Source organism: Pelmatolapia mariae, linkage group LG7 (genome assembly GCF_036321145.2).
Source record: "Pelmatolapia mariae isolate MD_Pm_ZW linkage group LG7, Pm_UMD_F_2, whole genome shotgun sequence".
Lineage (NCBI taxonomy): Eukaryota > Metazoa > Chordata > Actinopteri > Cichliformes > Cichlidae > Pelmatolapia > Pelmatolapia mariae.
Window position 1 is genome coordinate 15864538 of NC_086233.1, and position 26249 is coordinate 15890786.

The 26249-nt window shown below is 37.7% G+C and overlaps 1 protein-coding gene across 1 annotated transcript in view; it reads right to left on the bottom strand.

Annotated features, from left to right (window-relative positions):
• LOC134630644 (netrin receptor UNC5D-like) overlaps window positions 1-26249 on the bottom strand; it is a 168834-nt gene that overhangs the window by 27677 nt on the left and 114908 nt on the right. The window contains exons 3-8 of the mRNA XM_063478114.1: window positions 20090-20233; window positions 19776-19879; window positions 6330-6510; window positions 4710-4877; window positions 2558-2722; window positions 2211-2243 (exon numbers count right to left, since the gene is read on the bottom strand). Of these exons, the coding sequence (XP_063334184.1) occupies window positions 2211-2243; window positions 2558-2722; window positions 4710-4877; window positions 6330-6510; window positions 19776-19879; window positions 20090-20233 (795 nt within the window). The remainder of the gene's footprint in view (window positions 1-2210; window positions 2244-2557; window positions 2723-4709; window positions 4878-6329; window positions 6511-19775; window positions 19880-20089; window positions 20234-26249) is intronic.

Consider the following 26249-nt stretch of genomic DNA (forward strand, 5'->3'; position numbering starts at 1 on the left):
GAAGTTTTTGGCAGCCTGGTCGCATTCTTTTTCCCATTCCTGACAAACAAGAAGACATAACTATGTGAAAGGACAAGTCAGGAAAACATGGGCAAATTGATTTTTCTCTGTGCAAGCTACGCAGTAGCATTTCCCTACACAGCAATAATGCATAAAGCAGTGGATTTACAGTGGTTAACCGCAAAGAGCTCGAGCTGAAACACAATGCCCGATATAATCAAAAATAAGTAGAAGTGTACAGCATTATTAATGTAGGAGTGAAACTGAGATAATAATGGCAATAAAAGCTGGGACGTTTGATACAGCTTGTGTTATTTTTACGGAGACTTGGTAACAATCCAAGTCAAACAACATACAGCATGTGGAAATGGATGCAGAGTGTAAAGAAAACAGTAAAAGTCACAATGCACTTTCTTTAAATATTTCAGGAAATGAGATAAGAAGCATCAATGACAAATGTTTGGTCGGGGAAACAAACGGCTAAGCCAAACAACCTTTAGAAATGAATTTAATTTCCCATTTGTTAATATTAATCATCATTATTCATTCACGTGGCATTTGATGTGCTGTCTGTCTGTTCGTCAAAACATATGTATTTAAATAAGCTAATTCACAGTGAGTCATACAGCGTTATTCTCTATGGCCACACCTGTGATTTACCACTTGGCAGCTTATTGTTCCTATTTCAGGGCAATTCCCTCTCTGAGGGTAACATTAGTAATTTGTTAAGCTTAACCACTGCCAGAACCAAATGGCTGCTGATGAGCGTGCTGTTTTCTTGTAACTATCCTTGTCAGCTAAGGAATTTCTGTCACTCCAACAGTGGGATTATGCAGCCAGAGCCAGTCTCTTCCTATAAATGCCATTAATGACATCGCACCAGTTTGCTGCTATCAGCCCAGAGGGTGTTTACAAGACAAAACTCAATTAGGTGTGAATGGAACTACCCTCTGAAAATAACTTATTATACCTGCATTTAACAAAAAAAGCCTAAATTATACTTTAGTTTTAGAAAACATATTAGGCTTCGTAATACCCATCAGTACATGTAATCAGTACATCAGTACATTAAAATTACATGTAAAACTGAGTAAACATATTGAATACTTACTGTAATAGCAATGCAATGGAAATGATATTAATAATGTTCCATAATCAGCAGTGTTATAATTGATATTCATCCATGATATTGGTTTAAGTATGAAAAATTGGCGTCTCAGAGATACTCAATGTTTCCTGCATGAATGGCAGCAATAATGTGACAGGTCTTACCCATAACTCACTGTATTTTAATCTAAACTATAATTTGCCTTCTACCTAACACATTAGTATTGGTGCTTTAACCTAAACAAACAGTTAAAACAAAACTGAAAACTGAGTGAAACATCAGTTTTAACCTTATAATAGACATTCAAATGATATTTAAAGGTACACTGCATATTATAGTCGGAAAATGTTTTTATAAACAAACTCTTAACCAATTTGTAAACAAACAACCACTTTGCTTACTGGTAATCATATATGTGTTGGTGTAAAATAAAGATGTGGTTATTTTTCTTTTTTTAAATAAATCTTTCCATTTTTTCTAAACTTCCACTTTTATTTAAAACAAAATAATTGGGAGTTTTTTTGCTACCTCGTGAAGCTCTACCCATCTATCCTTCAAGCTCTTGCTTTCAGTTTTCCTCTGTAATACCCAATCATATTTACATTTTGCCAATTAACCTAATTAGTTGAAAATTTGTCTCTTCGTGGTTCAGCTCACTTTTCCAGCCTTTTGTTGGCCTCAATTTACACATTTGATATGTGCATATAAAATTTGAAAACCATTGTATTGTGTGTTCATTTACATTTTACACGGCTTCAAAACTTTTTGGTTAAAGTGAGGATGCTGTCTGGGTAGAGCAGACAGATAATTAGGATGTTGGACTTGCTAATGTAAATTCAGCAATTCTTATTATTGTAGTATATCTGGACTTTGTGTCAGGGAGGTTCAGGTTAAAGGGCGTTTAAAAATGCCTAGTTTGAGTTGTTATATACTCCTCTGTTGGGTTTTGTTTACAAAAGTTCAGAGTTGCAAAATGTGTGAAAAAAACTTTTGGTCACACCTTTTTCTAATCCCAATCTTGCAATCTTCCAGGTCACGGCTGGAGAGAGTGATAACTTTTAAATAAAACATCAGCAAGAAATGAAACTAAACAGAAGCTCACCTTGTGGCTTGGCATCATGCAGCAACTTCCGATCTGCAGAAACACACAACATAATTTAAGCGTTAGCTGATTCAATCACTGCCTCCGTGCGCATCCACGCTGGTGCACTCTGTGTGTGATGTATGTGAAACAAAGTGTTTGAATAATGAAGATGGATGAGGGCGTTGCTAATGAGCATGATTATCATGACGATCATGATCATGACGATCCCACACTGCCAAAAATTATGAACAGTAAGTCTATGATGACACAGTCAATGAACACAATGGGACTGACAGTAATGGTGCTAAACCACTATATCTTTTTCTCCTTGTTAACCAGTGAAGTGTGGAGCTGATGTTACCCACTCTGTGTACAGAGGCCGCCTGTGCAGTTTTCTGTAGCCACTGCCACCCCGTCACACAGTCGCCCCCCATGCTTGGGCTCCGGAGCCGTACACTCTCTGCTGCGCTGCCTCTCGCAGTCCGAACTACACGCTGACCACTCACTCCACTCTCCCCAGCCGCCATCCACTGCAGGGGCAAACACAAAGATAGAGCCACTGAATGTGAATACATGCACATGTTACTGTGTAAAGAAATGCAAGTGAAACACAACAGGAACTAAAAAATGCATGCTTCTCATACTCCAGGTTTAAGTGTATTTTTTTAATAGCTCTGTGGAACTTTACAGGAAAACACTTTCAAGGTAACAGTTGCACAACTAAAAATAATGTCCCACTTAAAGTGTCAAAAACATGTACAAAGCTGGTGTTTCTGATCTGGAGCAAAAAGAGACTCCATCAATTTGCCTTTCCCCCTCCATATGGTCTAAAAGATCCCCTCTTCCTGCTAATCTAAAAGCAAAGGCATCCTGTTTATGTTCAAACCCAGACGCAGAGAAAGAATCCGTCAGAAGGAGACATTTGGCAAAGAGGAGATAATGTTTGGAGGAGTGCACTGTACTCGACTGATAATTTTTTTTTTTAACTTAAACCTGATGAGTGTTTTTCTTTATACTCCACTGTGGTTGAAATAATAAATTTGGGCTTGTCTATAAAAGAACAAAAAAAAAACAACACACGGGTAGAGGCGCAACTTTGATAACTCCTACTGCTTCCTCTTACAACCTGAGATTCTACTCTTAGCTTCTCTCTCATGTTATCTTCACTCCTCTCCATTTGTGCATCTTTCTCCTCTTGCCAGACATTTTCCCTTCATTAGTTGTTTCACGGGTGCACTGCATTTGATTTCAGATACACAGGTTTGCATATAATAGCATAAATAGTTTAGTAATACTGTCTTTATTTTTTATTTTCTTTTTCATTATTTGGTCTAAATGTAAAAAATAGTTGGCTTACATTTTCAGTCTCTGTTTGGAGAGAACTGAAACTTTGTGTTTTGTAATAAACAAATAAAAATTATAACCAAAAACTCAGTGATGAACCGTAAACATTGTTTAATTGGTCCAGAAAGCTCAGTCTAAATACTATTATTTGTGTTTTTGCAGGAGCTACACAGTCAAAGAATGCAAGTCAAAGAAAGGTGACAATGCACTGTCACCAGTGCATTGCAGATGCTTTCACTGTAAAATCTCTGAGGTTGAAAGAAGACTAGTGCTAACTATAAAACCTACCCAAAGCTTTTAAGACAAGTGTCATGGCATATGTTATATCTAATTTCTGTAAAAAGATTGAAGGATAGGAGCAACAATTTGTGGTTAAATAGTGGGTCTTGTGCTGCACAAAAATTCTTTGACTGTGTAGCTCCTGCAAAAACACAAATAATAGTATTTAGACTGAGCTTTCTGGACCAATTAAACAATGTTTACGGTTCATCACTGAGTTTTTGGTTATAATTTTTATTTGTTTATTACAAAACACAAAGTTTCAGTTCTCTCCAAACAGAGACTGAAAAAGTAAGCCAACTATTTTTTACATTTAGACCAAATAATGAAAAAGAAGTTAAATAAAGACAGTATTACTAAACTATTTATGCTATTATATGCAAACCTGTGTATTTGTGCTAATGATATTTACATATTACTTAGGTATATTATATTCACAAGGATGTTATACAAATAGTACCTAAATATAAATACATTTTGTACAATGACAGATGAAGAGTTTTGTTAGCTTCTTGTTTTGTTAGCTGTCAGTCCAGCAATTATTCCAGTTTCCATTCTTTGTGCAACGTAAAGTAAAGCTAACCATCTACAGAAATCTAGATTTTGTTGCAAATACACAGGTGCTGTATTGTACTGATCTTATGCAAATATTCTCATGAATGCAAATAAGTGCATTTTCACAATAACAAGTGATTTCTGCAGAATAAACTACTTGAACAATACAGACTTTCAACAGTCATAAATCAAAAATTTGCACATCTTATCTGGCAACTGTAAATCTTTTATTTAACCCATAGCTGTAAGGTGCAAGGGAAGCTTCAAAAGGTCAAAATTAGTAACACTAAAACATGCTCTTTATCACTAAGAGTGAAAAGAACATGCTATTGCTCTTACCTGGACACACTGTGTTGCAAGTACTCTTCTGTACTGACATGCCCTCACAGAAGGCTCCACCATTGAGAGGCGCTGGATTTGTGCAAGTGCGAGAGCGCTTTTGCACACCTCGACCGCAGCGCACGTTACAGGGAGACCAGTCCGTCCAGGATGACCAGCCGCCATTCACTGCACGTGTCAGAAGAGGAGGGAAAAGGTATGAAGAAACACTAAAGGAATTCTGGCCTGCATCGCAGTCAGAGGATTCACTCAAAGGCGGTAATGAACATCAGAAAAAAAAGATCAATAGTGTCTTCCCTTCTGTCAATGTACACTTATTCCTCGGATATGTCTCCTAAAGTAATGTAGGATGATTGACTAATGAGCTCATTTGCTGTCATAGGAAAGGAAGAAATACTACTGTTCCATTATTGTACATCTGTTAGAGGCTATCGGGAATAGTAAGCTTGTCAGGGACTTCATTAGCATTATGGAAATTAATGATTGATGGACCGGAGCAATGGGATGTCAGAAAGAATGAGATGTATTCCTGCAGCAGTTAAATGTCTTCTTTAAAAGAATAAAAATAACAGGATGAAAGGTCAGCAAAAGGAACAATGAGACACTTCATTTAAGGCCGCCCTTCAGTGTAAAAGGAATTTTTACTAGTATGACACTATTTCACTCTCTACAGCCCTGATATTTAGTGCAATTCACAACAAAAGTCACCTCAAGGCGCTTTATATTGTAAAGTAAGGACCCTACAACACTACCAAGAAACAACAACAATCACATGACCTCCTATGAGCAAGCACTCGGTGACAGTAGGGAAGAAAAACTCCCTTTTAACAGGAAGAAACCTAATTAAACTATACTTAGACTTTTTTGAGCAGTTTTGAAGGAATAGGGTCTAAAAGGCACATTGATGGTTCAGAGGGATAAATTACTGTGACCTTAACTCAACAAGGTTTATTGGGGAGAAATAAGTAAGAGGTAAATATTAGCAGTTAAGTGTCAAGTTGCTGTGGCATATCTGTGGGACAGCTGTGAATCTCTTTTTTTCTCTCTAATTTTTAAAATCTTGTCTCTGAAGAAAGTCATTTCTAGTTAAGGTTAAAGGAATGAGCTCTGACTATTTGTCAGCTTGGCTACAGCGCTGAAAAGAAGCGTGTGGTTGTTCCCAATCAGTGACAAACGGTGAGGTGTCCTAGCTTTAAGGAGGACTTAAAAATGAAGTAACAAACCATTTTTCCAGCCCAAAAGAATATCTTCTTCATGAGTGCAGCACTGTTTCCTTTCCGACTTGCATGTTATCGGCTTTAAGGCAGATTTTACTATTTAACGAGCCACAGTATCCAGGGTCTTATGCACTGAGGATCTAACACTATTAACAAGATAATCAACCTCGGTGGGAGTAAAGCTTAGTTAGCTGCTAACTGAATACCATACTAGTGAAAACTGATATTCTGATGTAGGCAAGACTATTCTTCAACACTACTGTGATAAGTTACCAGGCAAATCTACTCTCATGATTTTTTTGTCAGAGATAAAATTGCAAAATTAAAAGAACTGTAACTGTAAACAAATTTCCCACGTGTGGGACTAATAAAGGTTATCTTATCTTATCTTATCTTATCTTACCATAGACTATAACAGTAGCAGTGGCACTGCGTCGCTTGGCCACAATGTTGCTGGCAACACAGGTGTAGTTTCCAGAGTCAGACAGCCGGGCCTCTGAGATGATGAGGTTGTGGTCACCTTTTTTCTCCATGACATTACCATCATCAAAGCTCAGGTTTTCCTCATTTTTCAGCCACTCCACCTGAAAACAAAAGTATGTCAAATTCATTCAGGCAGACAAACATCTGACAACCTGACAGATGTGAGTGATAAAAAAGCAAATACACATAAAAACATCTGGTGGAATGTTTCTAAACGTATCAGACTAATTTAAAAAAGGTCAGTGGTTTGATAGAGTATGACAAAAGGCTTTCAGAGGTAAAGTGAACTTCACCCAAGGTTAGACGAGAAAACAGTTCAACAATTTGAACTGAATATAACTGCAAAGGCTCTCTTTCATCATCTATGGTACACAAAGTGTTAAAGAGACTGTACTCAGTGCAGGAGAGGCAGGGTAAAAACTAGTAATGGCCGTATTCTTGAGGCCGTCAGGTGGAAGTGCATTAAAACAATTTTATTTCTAAGTGCTGTCAGTCAACACAATTTGTCATTAAATCTGCAAATGTAAGTTAAATCTTGACCATGCAAACAAAAAAAAACCCCCAAATGCTTCAGCCATGAAGTAGGAAACGGTCTTGTTGCTCACCAATGAAAATTTGTCTTTAGAAATCATGGACACTGTGTCCTGTGGGCAAAAGAGAGATCGTCTGGTTTGTTAACGACTGTACCATAAAAAGCCAGTATTTGTGATATGCACAAATGGCACATGGCATTAGTAAGAGAGCCTTTGAAGGCACCATCAATAGTAAATGATGTGATACATGAAGTGTTTTTCTATCTACCTGTTTAATTAAATATTACAAGAACATTTTTAAGAGTCCCCAATATTTGAGGGAGAAAATTTAAGACAACAATTCATTACCTTTAAAAGTTATATTATTCGCTTTTAGTAATTTAATTAAAACTGAATATATTTCCCCACACTCACAGTTTCAACATGCCCTGTAACTGGTTCAAAATCCAGTTAGTTATTTGCAGGTCACTGTAGTATAACAGTAGAAAAATTTTGCTACAATTGTTCCTTTATGAAGATTGCATACAGTTCAGTATTTGCTAACAAATACTTCACAGTCGTGCTGATTGAAGCGTGCATTTTGCATTTCATCATGTAAAAAGTCTCTGTTCTCCCTTCTTGACAAAAAAGAAGAGGACAAAAATTGAAACACGTCCCTCACTACATTTATGAAGATATGTAAGGGGACACATTTTGATTGCAAGATTAGGGGGTTGGGAAGCACAACACATCTGACAACAGCTCAGAGTAAAGTGATGTAGTAGGTAGGTCACATCCTCCAGCGTTACCAATTCAGTGGCCATGTAGTGAGTGAAAGCAATAAGGAATTACAAAATAAAGGACGCTCAGTTGATGCTCCTCTCCTCGCATGACTGGCCCTGTAAATTGCCATTAATGTGCCAGTAGCTTGAGCTTTTCATTCAGAGAGACGAGCTAGGGCACGAGGATTGCGCTTTGATTTATGGCAGTGTATTTGAGGATTAAAAACTCCGCCCCACTGGGAGAGCCATGTGTTTGTGCATGGGGTTGTACTCCAGTGTGTGAGTAGCATGTGTGTTTGTGGATAGTGTCCATTTGCCAAGGGAATGTAACAACAGCCAACAAACTCAGAGATTGCTTTGCTCTTTCAAAGCACTCTAGATGAAAAAAAAAAAAGAGCTAGGAAATCAATAAATCTGGAGTCATGTTGTCACAAGCGTTTTTTGCTCCTTTTGATGGCCCAAGAAGTCTTTCATCATGTAGCTTTTTTTTCCATGAATTGGCTCCGCTGCTTTCAAGACATACAGTACCAAGTGCTCATACTAGTGTGCAACATAGCGCCTTCATCAGTTCTTTCTTTATAATTCACTCTTTCACAGCCAGTGTCTAATCAACCCCTGTGCTTGTCATGGCTGGTCAGTCTTGTCAGTTATGAAAGCAGTCAGTTTTGACCTTCTACAAAATGGAGCAAATATAATTGAATAATTTCATACAAAATGAGCCCATTTTACAAGCTTATTCATGTAATCACATTATTTTCTTGTAGTCTGCTTTATGCAAGGATTGATAGCAAATAGTGGCCCTTACTTCTCAAATGGTGATAAATGAGTTGAAGTGATTGATTGGTGTTGGAATTGATATTTCTTATATTGTCATTTGTGCTTAGAAACATATAATCATTTGTATGCTGATAAAAATCATATCCTTATTAGGTCTGATAAAAGTCTGTGTGCACTTGTGTACCGTGAGATGAGAGGAAGCAGCCTCGACGTTGTAATTCCATTATAGCCTTTGAAACCAGACTGTTCTGTTTTTCTTAAAAATGCCAGAGTTCACACCTTTAAATGTGCATTTGAGATATGACCTATTGCAAGTTCCTGTTTTTATAGTTTAGCAAGACGCTTACTTCTGCTTTTCTGCATACAGTTTAAGTTCATTGAAAGGTCATACGTCTATGTATAGTATGGCTGGAAGCACACACACACACATGCACCCACACACACAGAATACAGACACTGATGTTGTTCAGATATGCCTGTTTAAGAATGTCACGTGTATTTGTAATTGCATATTCATGAATGATTGCTTGCTGACAATAAAAAGGGCTGTAGCGAAGGAATCAGTCGAAGTTGGTCGAGTTCAGGTGAAGGAATCTTTTCCTCAACTTTGGCTGACTTCCCTCGCGAGCCACAAAGAGAGCTCGGGCTTGCCTTGTTTTGTCGTGCAGTTAGTGGTCTCGTGTTCCCAACAATTGGTGAGCTTTGTTGTTTTTGCTGAGGTTAACAAACAAAGCCACTGTGGAGGTGCAAAAACTGCAGTTCTTCAAATGGTCACTTGACACTGACTTGCACCCATCTTTCATTTAGTCTGCAAGCCTACAGTAAATGAAAGATGTGTACTTAGATAGCTGCTAAGCTTCACATCAGCTAATTAAAACTGAACTGGAAGACTCAACCATGTTTGTGGTGTTGATGCCTAACTAACTAAATGACTTGTTGCTTGTTAAACTGCACTGAGATCCCATCTCACGGGCACCTCATACTGTATGTCACCACGAGGCATTAGGTTTATAAGATATGCACTTATTTCACCCCTTATTTCAGAAAATAGCTGAACTAAAAACTGTCCAACACTTGCCTACATTATATTACTCACTTAATGTATATTATAGTCATATAGTGTGGAATATATGACTATATTGAAGCTTAACCGCCAGGGCTTTGTTCTCATATTCAGATGGGATGCATATTTAGAGCAAAGTGCTGAAACTGAGTTTGACAGGTACCAAGATGTAACTGTTACACTGTGTAAATTAAATATATTTCAATATTAAGTGGATAATATGTCACCACAGGAAATACTGAACAAAACAAATTGCATTGTTTAAAGTAAAAATTGCATCTTTTACATAACATATTTTTTCAGTGACAAACCTAATTTCTTCAACATGCAGGTTAAATAATGAAATGGATAGTGGTGTGAATAGTGTCTATTCTGCAGAAATTTTTCATAAATTAGATATCAAAACAATGGAGGAAAGCATTTTTCCCATTTACACCACATTTAAGAGGCAAAGTGGAAAAAAAACAATACAAAGGTAAATCACTGCGGTGCAATTAACTGGACTGAATAACAGGACTATATCACGACATCATGATACATTTAAAACAGAACCATATTTCTCTTGGGTTCAACTCAAATGTAAGGTCCAAAAGCCTGAAATAAAAATGCAACTGAACGTTAAAAGCTCCAAAATTTGCATTTTTTGGCACGGAAATGACACTGTATTGTATGATACTTTATGCTACCCTTCCCCACCTTTTCCTGTGTTTATTATAGCTCTGTACCTATGCAGATGATAAATTATATATTACAGTTAAAACAAAAAATCTATGAAAGATATCCATGAAATGCCAGAAGATTTGCTGTTTGAGACCAGGTTAATTGAAATGATGCTATCTTTCCTAAGTAGAGTGAGCTATAAAACATTCATGACTTTTTATTTCTTCCACTCTAACCACTGGGAAATCGGGATTTATTGAAAATGTAGGTCCGATGGGACTAGCCCCTTGCCAGTAAAGAAGCACTTTGATGCCAGAGTCGTCCTGGAGAACATTTCAAATCCACTCTTGGGGCTTTTTACTTAGCAGTGTTTCATTTAACCTAATTTGTTCAACTTGACAATGAAAACTTAATTACATTAAGGCTATCCAGGACACACTGTAGGTATGTATTTGTAGATATAGATGTCTAGTTAGCTGGTTGAGGTATTCTGTGACATAGACTGTATGTAAAAGTCACTGTGACATTAACAATTCATCTGCTATAAAGCTTTGAGGTTAGCATTTAGGCTTTCCCAAACTTGGTGTGTTGAAATTGGACGTAAAAATATCCTGCCCTAAGAAAAATCCTAGCTAATCAGTCCTTTAGAGATCCATTTAAAACCAGGAAATGCAGAGGAACTGAAAATTCAGTAGCTGAAAAAATGCAGAAACCAAAATGTATTCTCATAATGACATTGGCAAAGAAACTGTTTATTTACTATTTATTACGCATTAGTCATGCAATGGTACCAGTACATGTAAAAAATAGAGTTGCATTTGATGCTTTTCTGTTCTAGCTTTACCTCACACATAAGCCTACAAAGAAGGACAATTTTAAAACTGTTAAATTTACATCACCAGTTGAAACTGAGAAGGCACTGCTTGCCAACTAAGACAGCAAACTTCAGAGGAACTGGCACACATTGCAAACCCATTGTGCCACTCCACAGCAACTAGAGATTAAACATTTCAATTGTACACTCCTGAATGTATTATACAAACAATAAGCACTGACTCCTGAAGACAGAAGTTGTCAAGTATGTGGAGATTCATTAGACTTCCCATATGGAAAAGAAATAGTAAAAACTTATAAAAGACTTGCATAAGATGTGGCCTACTTCATATAGTGAATCATATAAGGCTTATACGATTTACTCATGAAAGTAGCCACTTTCTCATTACTTTCATATATTGTTTTAGTAAGTATCCAAAACATACAAGTTTCATTTATATAATTTTTCAAGGAATCTTATATCAGTTTTCCCTCTTGTATGCTTTTCATACAAGTTTCACACAAGACAGATACAAACTTTATAAGATTTATATATATATTTTCCATATGGGTTAGTTCACAGAACTAAGGCTGTTATTAAATTAATTTTACAGTAAACACTGCATTGTTGTAAAGATACATGTTCTTTTAAACTTTTGGTCTCACATATAAGTATGTTTTAATTGTATTCCTTCACTGGTTCCCTTTTCTCATCTTCTTACTTATGTAGGTTGCTGGTCTATGTAGACAAATATCCAGTGTTCACAAGTGCATTACAAAATAAAATGAAAATTATTCAACATAATTAATATACAATATAAATACTAAGAAATAAAACAAGAAAAATGTACTGACTGCCATTTCACAGATCAGTATAATATAATATTTATAAAACTGAGATGAAGGAGGATGACGTGGACATCTAGGTTTCCTAGCTCATTCTTACAACCATTCTTACACAAACTTTTCCAATCAATTCTTTTTAGGTGGTATTGATAGAGTGTAAGCCATGTTTGAGTGGTAAAGTATGGATTACTGGTGTATAGATCTCTCTCATCCTTTCTGCAATGCCGTTGAATTTGTTAGGTCGCTGTTTGTCTCAGAAAATGATTCCAAGTTTCATACTGTTTCGCTGTAAGGCATGTGCTTTCATTTTGAATCAGTGTGTGCCAGTTGCATTATATATATGTTAGTTTCTTAACTTAACTTACACTTAAGATTTTTAAAGTTATATGTGATTAAAAAAAAAAGATGCACATGTACACTTTTAGAAGTAGTGTGGGTGTTTGTGTTTGTGGAAAGAATTTAACAGGCAACTAAAATAGAAAAGAAGCAGACTGAGAAATTAATGTAATGATTTTTTTTCATGTTAACATTATCATAATTTCTAAACTGTGATGGTGTTTGACTCATTCACACACTGGTAAAGGGCATCTGAGATTTGTGAAAGTACAAAATAAGAACAGAAAGATGAAACTTAATTAAACCATTAAACAGCAGCTGTTGTACTATTCAATAAAACTGACCAATAATTATCTCTTTATCCTCTCTGTGATCAGAGAAGAATCCTCTTTGGTGGTGACTTTTCATTTTTTAGCACCTTTATCTCAGGAAATTCTTACAGTGAAGTAAATTAAAATAATCTCTTTGTTCTCTGGTTGGTTTTTCCTCTTGTGATTTTGCTTTGATTAATCTGTGTCATTCTGACCCTCCCTCACTTTCAGAGAGGAGTCTAAGGAAGAGTATAATCCTGGAGTGCGAGACACTCTCTGTTGGTCCTAGAGTCAAAAACTATGGAGAGATGCACATGCTGATGAGATGGCAGGAACACTCAAATGAGCCTGATAAGCCAGCGCCCGGGGACGACAGGAAACATATTTGCTTAATTGGCAAATGTGTCCCACTTAGATAGCAGCAACTAGTGTTGCAACACAGAACACCTGACCTAGCAGCGCCGGCAGTCTATTGGCATGGTGTCAAGGTCACCGTCCTGACCTCTACATGTCACTCAGACGTACCAGCATAGTTTGCTCTTTTTCACTCTTGGATGAGAAAGCAAATAAAATAAAGTCAGGAAAGCAGCATCACATCATCAGCAGGGTGTCTACGAAGCATGCAGCAGAGCTTCATTTTCTGATAAATTCAAGCTGTGTAAAGATGTTGAGGTGAGAGATCCGGCAAGCCTGGAGAACTGTGTTTATTTGCAGAAAGGTATCATCTTAAACTTAACAGAGAAGTCATTTCAATTCCCCTCAGCATCTGGCCTAAACACTTGATTATTCTGAAAGCAGATGTAATGACCTACATTTACAGTCATTTAAATGGGAAGTGAAAGCGACATGAAGACAATTACAAAGCATTGCAGTAAGTTTTGTACCATCTGATTCAATTAAGGTTGAGCTTCATTAACCCCCCCCTTCCCTTCACTCATGCCTGCACCCTCTCAGCCTACCCTCAGTCATGTTTGGCCTTTTCTCAATGCAACAATGTCTTTCATGAAAGCACATTAAACAAATGAGTCCTCCAAATCTGATGGACGCCTGTGCTGGAGGCAGAAGTGGCTAAAATTTCAGGGCATTCTTGGATTATCTGTTCACCATCTCTGGAAACGTTATGCTTATCACTTAATAATTATATTTATATCTCGATTTGAGTGGCTTGATGATTGGAATGCTTGGGAATACTTGGGTGGGTAATAATTGAAAAGGATTTATTCCTTTAGTTAGCTGCTAACCTTTTAATCTCTCCAACATTAAGATTTTTGCTGCTTATTCTCTGGTCAAACATGTACAATACAGGCATAATTACTCACTTGCCCTTTTTTCTGAAATTTGAAACTCTTTTATAAATCTATAAATCTGAACACTGGGTATAGCAATGTTGAAAATTCTTGTTTAGTTTTCTTGACATTTTAAGAGTTTAAAGATTTCATAGAAGATTTTGGAAATCTTTTTTCTCTACTTTTACACCTAGAAAAAGTGTTGTCTGTGAGTGATCTATGAACAATTCCTCTGTAAAACACTGAGTTGAACCTTCAGGGATTGACAACATTGTGAAAAAAGTAGAAATGCAGAAAAATGAGACAACTCAGAACCTAACTTACATGGGAATAAAGCTGGTTGAGATTTTGTTGAATCTTGTGAACAATACTGAGTAACATGACACTTTTTATAGATTTGCTGTATTTTAAATGACAACATGTTTTAGATCTAGCCGACATCTGTAAAGCTGAACAGATGGTTAAGTTAAAGTTGGTATAAAGACAGTTTAGTCTATGTGTTTTTCAGTATCTAAAGTTTATAATGTGAAGAATGCACAAAGTTAAAGCTTTTCTGCACAAGTGGTAATTTTGCCTTCTTAAGGGAAAGTTGGCATTATACTGGCAATTATACTGTTAACTGCTTTAAAAAAATATGAGCAACAATTTCCTTTTTGACGTTTATAATGTAATCAGAATCAGAATACTTTACTAATCCCTAGGGAAATTATGTGGGTTACAGTACAGTAACATTAACTAGACTATTTAACAATACAATATGTTAAGATATAAAGAATAGCACAATAATATAAGGAATAATATCTTAGAATTGTCAGTTACTAGAAGACGATTGTGCTTCACTGCCATGTGGTCAGGTTGTTAAAACATGTCAGCCTTTCATTTTTTGTTCCCCTGCAAAGCTCTTTAGTTGTGTTCACAGTGAGATTGCAGTAGCAACTGCATCATGTATTTACTCATCAATAAATGTAAACATCCTTCAGGCAAACACATATGTATTAGATTATATGTATTAGATGTTTAGTTTAATATGTGGCATCCTTAATTTTATTAAAATCCCAGATCCCAGTGGTGTCACTGTAGAGTAAAACTGCCACAGTATTCAAGCTTAACTCATGAATATTACACTGAAAGTGACTATTTAGCTTTTTTTTTTTTTTTCCTTCTTTCCAATTTTTGTATTTCCAATTTTCATTTATCATGAAATGAAACAGAAAAAGGGAGGTTTATATTTCACAGACATGGTTAAGTTCATAGTTTTAAACAGAGATGAAAAGGGCAAGTATATCTGAGAAGTCACAATATTTTTATACTTGTTATATAGTATAACCTTACTAGAGAATTTTAATGTGATATTGAAGGTTTTAGGTTGATATCAGCCTGTAAAGTGAAAGAATCCAGTTTTTATTCCTTTAGGATAATGTCTGTGACCCAGCATTTCGAGTTTATTTTTGTACTTTTGATTTCTTATATTGTATTTGGAGATAAGTTCTTGTGTTGCTATTATTAGTTGTCATGTCTACATCTCTCCTTGTTTCCTGTTTTATTTTGAAAGTCTTGTTTTGCTATGTTCAGTGTGCTTAGTTTTGCTCTTCTCCTGTATGCCATTATGTTGATTTGTGTCAGCTGTTTCCCCACGTGTTTCCACTTCCCCTGATCACCCCCAATGTGTATTTATTCTGTGTGTTTTCTTTCAGTCTTTGTCAGGTCGTCTGTTTCAAGTCCCATGTATTCCATGGTTCTGCTCAGGTCGTGTTTCTTGTTTTTTCTCATCACAGTTTCTCACATGTTCCGTGGCAGAACAGTGTTCATGTCTGTTTTCATAGTTACCACAGTTTAGTCACAGTTCATAGTTTAGTTTTCCCAGTTTAGGTTTCAGTTTAGGGTCGCTCCTGTTCGTCTTTGCTTGATTTTTGTATTCATGTTTACCAGCCATAATAAACGGCTCACTTTTTGTTTAACCTTAGTCCTGTCTCCTTCCCTGTGTGTTATTGGGTCCTCCATCTCACTCTATGACTGTGACACAGACGACCTGACAAAGACTGAAAGAAAACACTCAGACTAAATACACACTGGAGGTGATCAGGGGAAGTGGAAACACATGGGGAAACAGCTGACACAAATCAACATAACGATGTCAAAGAGGAAGAGCAAAACTAAACGCATTGAACATAGCAAAACAAGACTAACATATATCTCCAATTTAATATAAGAAATCAAAAATACAAAAAAACTCAAAATGCACTCAAATGCAAAATTACACTGAAAAATACCAGCTGTCTTGTAAGCAGGTTACCATATTGCTATCAAAAACAAAATAAACTATTGCATTGTTACTTAAATGTTGACTTTTTCTCTGAGATTACCCCACATTTACCCTGTTATCACCGAGCTGTAAAGTGCTATTAATAGTTTATCTAAATAACTACTAATTCAAAAAAAGATTGGTTTTATTGAGAAAAAGTGACATTTAATTACAAAAATATTATGTAAGGACATAATATTTTTGTTTCTTCTGTCAATGGCAAAATGTAACGACTTGAACATAACACAGCTGAGTATAATATGTGCTGGTAACTGTTCTGTCTCTAAAAAGCAGAGCCAGTTAAAACTCTTGTCACCAATAAACTGAAGCAGACTTAAGCTGTTTTACTATGATCCATTCTCTGTGGTCTGACTTGCATTGAGCACAGATTATTGCCTCTGTCACTGCTGGGACAGATAATATGGCATTCTCTGGTTTTCATTAACATCCTACACAGCAGCCCAGTAAACTCCCGGGTGGCTTAGTTACACCAAGATGCAGATAAAGTTCCCTCTCCCTCACTGATGGCATTGCCTCCGAGATCATGAACAGTGCAGTGACATAAAGGGATTTCAAGCTTTACAGTCATATGTAAAGCATTAATGTATTAAAACAGCCTAGAAAGTTGGAGCGTATTAAATCCGCATTTCGTCAACTGTGCATTTAATATCAGCTCCAAAAAATTAACGGTTCACATTTCTTCAACATCACAAGTATTAATTTCCAGCTGAATGTGGGAGTATGGACGTTCAGATAAATGTCATGGCCAAAATAAATATCCCTCAGAATACAAACAGGGTTTAACAGATCATGCTGCATGACCTCAATTCCTTAAAACTCAAACTTTAGCTGAGCTTGAGCTTCTCTCCTTCACAGTGCTGGATACAAAAAAGGCTCTCAGCAATGTCTAAAGTCATAAAAAGAAAAAAAAACTACTGCCACATCTCCAACTCTGGATGTCAGTAGTTTTTTTTTCTTCCCTCAGTGCAAGTCATACTAGAGGGAGCTGGATTTGTCACTGCATTATTTACTATAACCATTCTCTTTGTTAGCCGGAGTCACATTAATGAATGCATGAGGAGTTTGATGACCACAATGCATCGGGGAGACTCGTGGTACACCGATGCTCCATTTGTGTGAGCTGAATCATTCATCACACACACACACACACACACACACACACACACACACACACACACACACACACACACACACACACACACGCACGCACGCGCACACACACATGGGCACACACACACAATTTGAAATGGAGTCCATTTTCACCTTTAAGGAATTCTAAAGCATCGATTTGGATTCTGAAAAAACAAATGGCTTTAGAACAGTTTGTTAATATGACAGATCACAACATGACCGACATAACAATGAAGCACACAAAAGAAAATGTTTGAGCAATACAAATTCTCAAATATCCGTAAACAATATTCAGTATGGCAGACAGTGCTTAACCCCTGTTCTTTTCATTTCATTTCACTGAACTTTATTAATTCATACATGTGGTCAGTTGCTTTGATAAAACATTCACTGACGAAATAAAAATAATAAGAATAAAAACTCTGCTGATTAAGTAATAAATACAAAATATATTAATAAATAATAACTTTGAAAGATTTAAAATATAAAAATTGAAAATACCCCCGTTACATCATCTTATACTCATACTTGTATACTATCTTGCTGCTTTGGTGTTCCAGAAATCACTGATATAACATCAGTGATGACATTTTGCTTTACTATAAACCAAAACACTGCCTCAAGCCTGCAGACATCAGAAAACATGGTGTCATCTTTACTTATTACTTTTTTGGACTTAGGACACTTGTAAAAAATGATTTTTCTAATCCCAGTGAGACCCTTTCCTTATTAAATAGTACTGTAGCTGATGGTTGGACCCTACTGGTATTTATTAACCCCTATCAGCAGTGTCCCTCACTTCCATTGATATTCATTTTAATTGGGTCCCTCAAAGTGGAAAAAAAAATACATTGGAGATTGGCTCACTTTGCCTTTCCACATTTAATTGACACCCCATGGTCTGTGGTAACTGCAGATGTTATGGGCCTGTCACTGATGTGAACTTTTACCACTTCTTCTAAGCAATTAATTAATGTCTCATTACTATGAGTGGAAATATAACAGGTGATTTGGTTGTAATGTTAATGTTATATATTTTACATAGCTAACAGAAGCAATGAATAAGCTCTACAATTAAATATTACTTAATGAGAACATATATAACTATGAATCAAACAAATACTATCTGATATAAAAGTTAATGTTATCCTACTATGTAGCATATTTTCTCAAGTTAAATCCTGTAAACAGGAATGAGTGAATAATTTAGTGAATAATTAATATTAAGTGGATCTGTTTCTGAAAGGTGATGCTCCCTGTAATGGAGACAGATAACTCCTAAGTTTAACAAGACTAACAATGAGTGAGAAGGACAAACAGATTAAGAACAGCTCTGTTCAAACAGCCAAGTCTGGATATTTTGACAGGAATTGTATTTGCTCTATTTTCTGTTTTTTTTTTTTTTGTTTGTTTTTGTTTTTTTGCAGGGATGAGGAATTTTGTGTCCAAAATCACACATAATGTAATATTTTCTTTTCTTTTTAGTATGTCCAAAATCTCAGTGCTATTTACACTACACTATACTAAAACTGAGAATTAGACAGCTGTGGCTCAGAAAAGACAAAAACTAAACAAATAGTTATATATACTATATAATACTGGGAATATACATGTCAGTGACCCTGCCAGTATAGATGCATACTGTAAAAAAATGTCAACTCTTAACTGTTCTGTTGTTTCATATAAAAGAGCTGGAAGACATGCAAACGGAAGTTATGATTAAAAAACAAGTCAGTGTGTTTGCAAACATTACTGACCTCCACAAAGCTTTATCCATTAGCATCAGAAAACGTATCGGTCGGTTTATGCAAAGGCATGTCAATCAGTTTGGGAGTAATGGTAGGGTTCGAGTCCTGTGCTTAGAAATTTGCTGCCAGAGCTGTCATCTTGTTTACATAGATCACAGACTGCCCCTTTAAGTAAATGCAAAGCTTCAGATGCTTCGTTACGCAGGCTTTGATATCGACACATCACCCTACTGAGTTTCCACACGAAGGCGCGCAGCATCACAGCACAGAAGCACCACTCAGCAGGACTGTCCATGAGAGCCTCATTTTATATTCATAGTAAAAATTAAAATAGCAGTGACGGGTACTCTCTATCAGACATGCTCATACACAAATACTCACCCTCAGAAAACAGACAAAGATAGCAAAAGGGAAAGGAATACATGACCATTTCATTCTTAATGAATCATAGTTAATCACCCTTTTACCCAGAACACAGCAAAGACAGAAGCTAGCGATACATACACATAATACTCCCTCCATATTGCACGATCAAATTGAACAGAATAATTCTGAGACAATGAGGTAATTGTGTCAGCTCATCAAGTATTAGTCTTGTTTACACTGAAATGAAGAGAAAAAATTACAGATGTGTCCTGGATTTGCTGTGGCTGGAGAGAAACAAAACAACATGTCACGTAAACAGAGCTATACTGTGAGTAAAGCAGACGGATGACGGCTTCTCTCCAAGCAACACAGGAGAAAACGTTACTTGTTTGAAGTGCAAGAAAGCCCTCACCTCAGCCACAGGCACTCCCTCTGGGGGACGACAATGCAACACAATCATGCCATTCAGAGGCACCTCAGTGCCTTGGGGGTCCTGCTCAAAGTTCTTCCGCAGGTCTAGGCAAGAGAATAAACAGCCTGCTTTATAGAAGAATAGCACGAAGGAGCAAACAAACATATATGCACAATTGTTTCATGTGTGACCTTCTCTACTTACGTATGTACAATGAATGCTTTCTACATAATCCCCTCACTGGTTTAAAGTCAAATAACCTTCGCAGACACAGTAAGGTCAGGCTGGTATCAAAGTGACATGGTTTCGCTTACAGGCAATCCGGACTGTTGCCTTGCGGCTCTTGGAAGTTCCCAGGTGACTCCAGGCGACACACAAACACCAGTAGTCCTCTGGGCCATGAAAGTCCTCCACCTGCTGACGCGACACGTTGATCATCACTTCACGGATCTTCAACCCTGCAGGCGAAACGCATGATTGTTTAGATTAGCTTTCATTATATTGCAGGGATGATCAATCAAAGAGATGAAGATTTGCAGGGACAAGATGATGAGTGAAATTTGAATCTGATAAGATTATCAGCAGTAAACAGATCTGCCATTTGCCAGGAGGAGATGGAGGACAGTCTGCTTGTCAAATCAAATCAATTTCAGGGATTTTTGTTTAGACAACAATTTAAAATGTTGTCCGGATGAAAGTGTAGCTGGATGTTATGCTTTCATCTGGTTTAGTCACAGAGCAGACCATTTCATTATTGACATAAATATATATATGCCACCAGCAGCACTTTAACAAAGCCTTGTTCAAGTTTTAGCCCTGCAAACAGATGGGCAGCAGTGCAAAGTTCTTGTTGTGGTAGATATATTTGGTTTTGAGCCTTCATATCCTCTCTCACACAGCCTGTAAACCATAATCCATTTATAATGAAGTGACACTAAATGCTTTCCAGCGGAAGCATTAACTGAGAGGGGGAACACATGAGCTTCTTATTGTTCTGAAGAACAGCATAATAATGTTTTTTTTTCTTTAAAAACATTTAAAGGTCCATTTCTGGTCATTCTTTAGTGGATGTGTGTTGTCTGTGATGCACCCATAATGAGATAAGTTTCTGAGACTACAGATGAGAATATAAAAGTGCTGTATATCAAGTATGCCAGACCATGCACGCAAGATGACAAGCCTGGACCATTAATGTATAATAGGGTAGCTTCATCGGGTATCAAGGAAATTGTAGCTTTCACCCAACACGTGTGATGTCTGTCTAGCCTTGCAGAAAGCTCAATTTCAGCCATCCAGCTTGAACAGACTTATTAATATGTGCACACAGAGTAATGGGCAGCTAATGTTCAGTTTCTAGTGACCAAAGTTGTCATTCCCAGCAGCATGCAATTAAACCTGAACAGTGTGGAATAAGATAATAACAAAGACCCACCCCTGGAAAGAAACTAGTATGAGAGCCTAAGGGTAGATTCTGGAGCAGCAATGACCTACAATAGAAACGTAAATGAAGTGCAGTAACTATAGCGGATGCATCTCATGTCATCACTTCTTGAGTTTGACTTTTTCTAATAGTAGTGTCAAAATGAACAATGTGCTGGAGCACTGGCTTAAAATTTTCTGGTCAGCTGAGACCTTTCTGTTTGTTTTTTTCTGGGTGCTCTACATCTGGTAGTATGAATGCCAGCATGGCCAGTTGTCTGTCTCTCTGCGGTAGCCTTGTGATGAACGGCAACCTGACACAACTGCACTGACTCTTGCCAGTGGCTGCTTGGATAGGCTGCATGGATAGAAGTACACCAAAGGAGTGAATTCTGTTGTCCAATGAAGCCATCAAACTAACAATGGACTAATTGGACTTTTTCCACCATAGGCAGTTTTTTCGCTGACAAACCTCCATCTGGAGCTGGTTCTTCTTGGTCTATTATGTCTTGGAATGATAAAAACTGCAAAAGACAGCTGTAAAAATTGCCAAAAGTTGGATGCTCAGTGCCGCATTAATACTCTGTTTCCTCTGGCTGCTGGTGTTTTGCTAGAAAAATAATTGGGTCTCCATTTAGTAGTATTTTAATACAACTCTGATATGACTCTCGGAGAGATAATTGCAAACTGTGAGGCTGTTATCAATGACATTACACTGACAGCAATAACACTGGGATGTATGGATGCATTGTTTTCAATTACTTATCTGTAGGCATGCAATCAGAATCCAGCATGGGGATGGGTGACTTCGCCACATACAAGAATATTTTCTTTATAGAAAAGTAATTACTGATGTATACACTCAATCAACAATAGTTTGATTTCCATAAAAGTATAACTTCTTAAAAAACTTCCTAAAGCCAGATCGTCTTTGATTTATAAGACAGCTAGCAAATATTACTTAACAGCATATCTCATAACAGCTGTTCAAAAATCACTATAAAGCTTGGCCTCATGTGGCTTATTGCTTAATTACACAGACCTACACTTGTAGAGGAGTCGTCTCTCCACAGGCTTTTGCCATCATTCCGTACATAGACGGCAGCTTAGACATGGGCTGGGATTAAATGAAAACTAATAATGGGAAATGAAAGGTTATCAAAGAGAGCCTAATGAAGTAATGTTAAACAGAAATGTTCTCTGAAGACACTGTAATCCTCTGCAATGACTGGCTGATATTATGTACAATAAGCCCCCACACTCAGTGCACTCCTCCCTTCCACTGTTACAAATTAGAGACGTAATCAAGAGTCCTGATTAAGTGAGAGTGAGGAACATTTAACTGCAGGAAAATAAAAAACACATGATTGCACCCTTGAGAGGGACAAATGTGTCAAATCAAATCATGAGAAATTTGCAGAGTTTGGGGTGTCACTGAAATTCAGCTATTTTAATATGGACAGGTGGATTTGTTTCCCTTTGACCCTCTCGTTTTCTTTTGACACTCAAAACTCAGGAAACACACATACACCATTCATACACTACTACTATTACTTTTACACGGCCTATACAGCAGGCACTTTCACACCACACAGTTCTATTAAATTTTTCGCTGTTATTTATATAGCGCAAAATCATAACAACAACTGCCTGAAGGCGCTTTATACTGTGAGGTAAAGATCCTTCAATAATACAGAAAAAACCCCAACAATCAGAAAACCTTCCTCAAGGAAGCACTTGGCGACAGTAGGAAGGAAAAACTCAATTTTAACAGGAAGAAACTTCCAGCAGCCATCTGCTTTGATGGGTTGGGGTTAAGTTGAGGGAGGCAGGGCAAATGGCACACTGTGGAAGAGAGCCAGAGATGAATAAAAACTAATTATTAAATGCATTTGTTCTGGGGAATCTCTGAGAAGGACTGCTCACCACATACCTTTAAGGGTTTTATTCTCTATTAGCAGCCAGATGTAACACTAATGTGATGTTGGCAGTTGGCAGAGCAGCAACAACTCCAAAAACAAGATGAAGGATGTCATCTCAGCTCTGTGTTTTGTGGGTTCATGATTACAACAAAGTTGAAAAGACAGCCAGAAAAAGTTGTTGATCCCAGCGGCTGCAACCAGGCTGAAAGGGGTGGGGTGGGTTCAATTTAATATGTAGTGCTATAACACTGTAGCACAAAAACACTAATATGCTGCATGTGGCACAGATGGCACAGCAGAGCTCGTCACACATGCAGTCAGTGTTGTTTTTTACTTCTTTATAATCCAGTTTCATCCTTTTCTCTCAGCATTACGTTTCTGTGTAAACGTCCGAGTAGCAGGTTAAGAGTCAGGCAAGTCAGTATTTTCTCATTCGCATACAGCATTAATAAAGCCTGGACTTCACCAGCGGTCCACTTCTCAGCATATTCTTCTATTTTTAGAGCTAAATGTTGTTTACACAGCTGATGTTTACATGGACTTTTTTTTTATCAGGCTGGTTGCCAGGGCTGCGGCGACATAAAACATACGTCTCGCCAAATGACTGTACACCCTGAACCTAAGAGTAAGCTATGCAATTGTCAATACAGAGAAAATACGAGCGGCTAAAATAGTAGTAGTGTGGTTTTCTTCTCTTTCATTCCAGCCAAATGCTGTAACATTATTTAACTATTTTGTCTGAGTATGAATTCAGAAAGATTAGCTTTTTTAAAGTACACTACAGTGCATGAACAATAGAAAACTGGTCCAGTTGATCCACTGGGCTTATGCGTATGAAAATAATTAAAAGGTAAGGAGACTAGTTAATGGGGTGGTCATATTGCCTCTTTATTGAGGCAACATGATGATGATCAGTTTCTTTATCTGTTAGATAACCAAACCACAATGGTGAATTTAATGAAACTTGGTGGGGAGGTGGAACATGGGGAAAGAAAGAACTCATTAAATTTTGGGGCAGATCGGGATTGTAATAGGTCACTTGTCTCGGTGGAGGATGTGAGCTCCAAATGCAGAGCTTCTCATCATTATTAATGATGAGGGAAGCAGAAAAAACCCAACAAAAAACCCAACAGTTTGCTGTCCCTGATGCAAAATTTTAAGCTGAAAGCAGGCGAAATTTATTCTGAGGTGAAGGGAGCTACAGCTCTGCAGACTTCGTGCAAAAACACCTTTCTCTGGCACACAGTCACCATTAAACAAAAATTAAAAGAAAGGAAATAAAAGTGATGTCTTCCCTGTCAAGCTGTTTATAATTATGCAAAAGCAAACTTACAAAAAATAATCTCAGTATGCTTATATGTCTTTCCCTCACAAATGTGTACAAATCCTTGAGAAACTGGTAATAAAAGCCCAAATTGGAAGGGTGGGTATTGTCTCTCTGGCTGTTCTTTTGAAAGTTATTCCGAGTACAAGGTTCCACCACATTAGGCAGAGATCAAAGGGTCTATTCCCTTTTTTCAAGTGTCCTGAAATGCCACTAAGTGACACCATGTTAGAGAAATTATCCAATAACTGCTCAGTCATGCTGGTCCTGATGGTGCATTCAGGAATACTAACATCCATTCACTTCCCTGCACGCGGATGTCCCTAGGTGCCCGTTTATTTCTGTTTTACCACTTTTTCCCTCCTGTGCTCATTCTGCTTTCTCTTCAGGCTCATGCCAATAGCTTTTGACAGTGCACCACAAAGCCCTGACAACAGACCTCAATGAAGAGTAAGCTTCTCTTGCCTCTTTAATCATGTACACTAATATATCTCTAATCTAGCCTTCACAAGAGACATACCAATCCTGATGCTCACGTACCGTTCTGGGTTGCTCTCATTCTCTCTTTCTTTCACTGTCTCTCTTTTAGTGCATTTGGCACGAGGCCTGTGTTGTCTTCCTACTAGCTTTAGTCTATTGTTTCGACTTGGCTGAGTTGATGAAGAGGCCCTAAGAGAGCCAGGCAGCGCCAACTACAAGTGGCTTGATCCGACAGGGCCTGACTAGTCCGGCTCAGCTCAGTCCACAGGATGTCTCTGTCGTACTTAACGCCACAGCAAAAGGGGATTTTCAGCATTCTGTTTGTCGGAGGGATCCTTCTGAGGCAGCTGTGTACATAGTTAGTGGGTGACACGGCGTGGGCTGAGGGTTGAGGTGGATGGATATAGCTTTAGGAAAGCGTCTGTCTGATGTGAACCCAGCTTTGGGGAAATGTTTGTGTGATGTGACATTGCGGCATGCATCTCAGCATGTGGGGGCTATGAGGGTTGGCTGAAGGCCAGACACAGACGAACCCTGCTAGACAAGCGGAACATGCTCCCAGCAACATCTTCAGTCTGGTCCCAGCTGTGTGTGTCATACTTAATCCTGGAACCAAAGGGACACATTACTTCATGCATAAAAAAATCATGATAATTCAGCCATTAAAATGCTGCAAGTCCTTATTTGTGTCATTCCCCCAGTTGCCTTGTTTATGTTTATCCAAAAACCGCATGGCTGCTTATTAGGAACCACTTCTGCATACATAAGTAGTTTTCACTCAGTGGGCCACTTCATTTGTTTCACTTACATTTCTTTAACTAATAGTTTGCGACACTTAGAGACTCGGAGGCACCTCGCTTTCCTCTCACCAGTCCGCACCTTCCTTTCTTTGTTGTGAATTTGTGCATGGCTGATGGTATCACGCTGACTTCTAGGATCACAATGCACAGCAGTGGGGTCAGTCTGCTGACAGGACATCAACAGGAATGGATATCCATACTTCCTGTGTGCAGTGGGCACTCACACACTCTCCTTTAATCAGTTCATCACTAGATCTGCATGAGCTGCTATCCTCTCCTTCTCGAGACAACCAATGTAGTATCCATTTTCAGCCTCTCTTTTGCTCCACAATCATCCTCTCTATTTCCAATGTCCTCTTTCTCCTATTATCCCCTCTTTCTCTTATCTCTCAATCAGAGTATCATGCTTTCAGCTGAAGTCTATTGGCACAGATACCCCCTCTGTTCCACCTTCCTATCTCCTCTTCTTTCACTCTGTCCTTCAATTATCTTTTGAGTTCTATCACTCATTTCCATCTCTCAAGCTCTC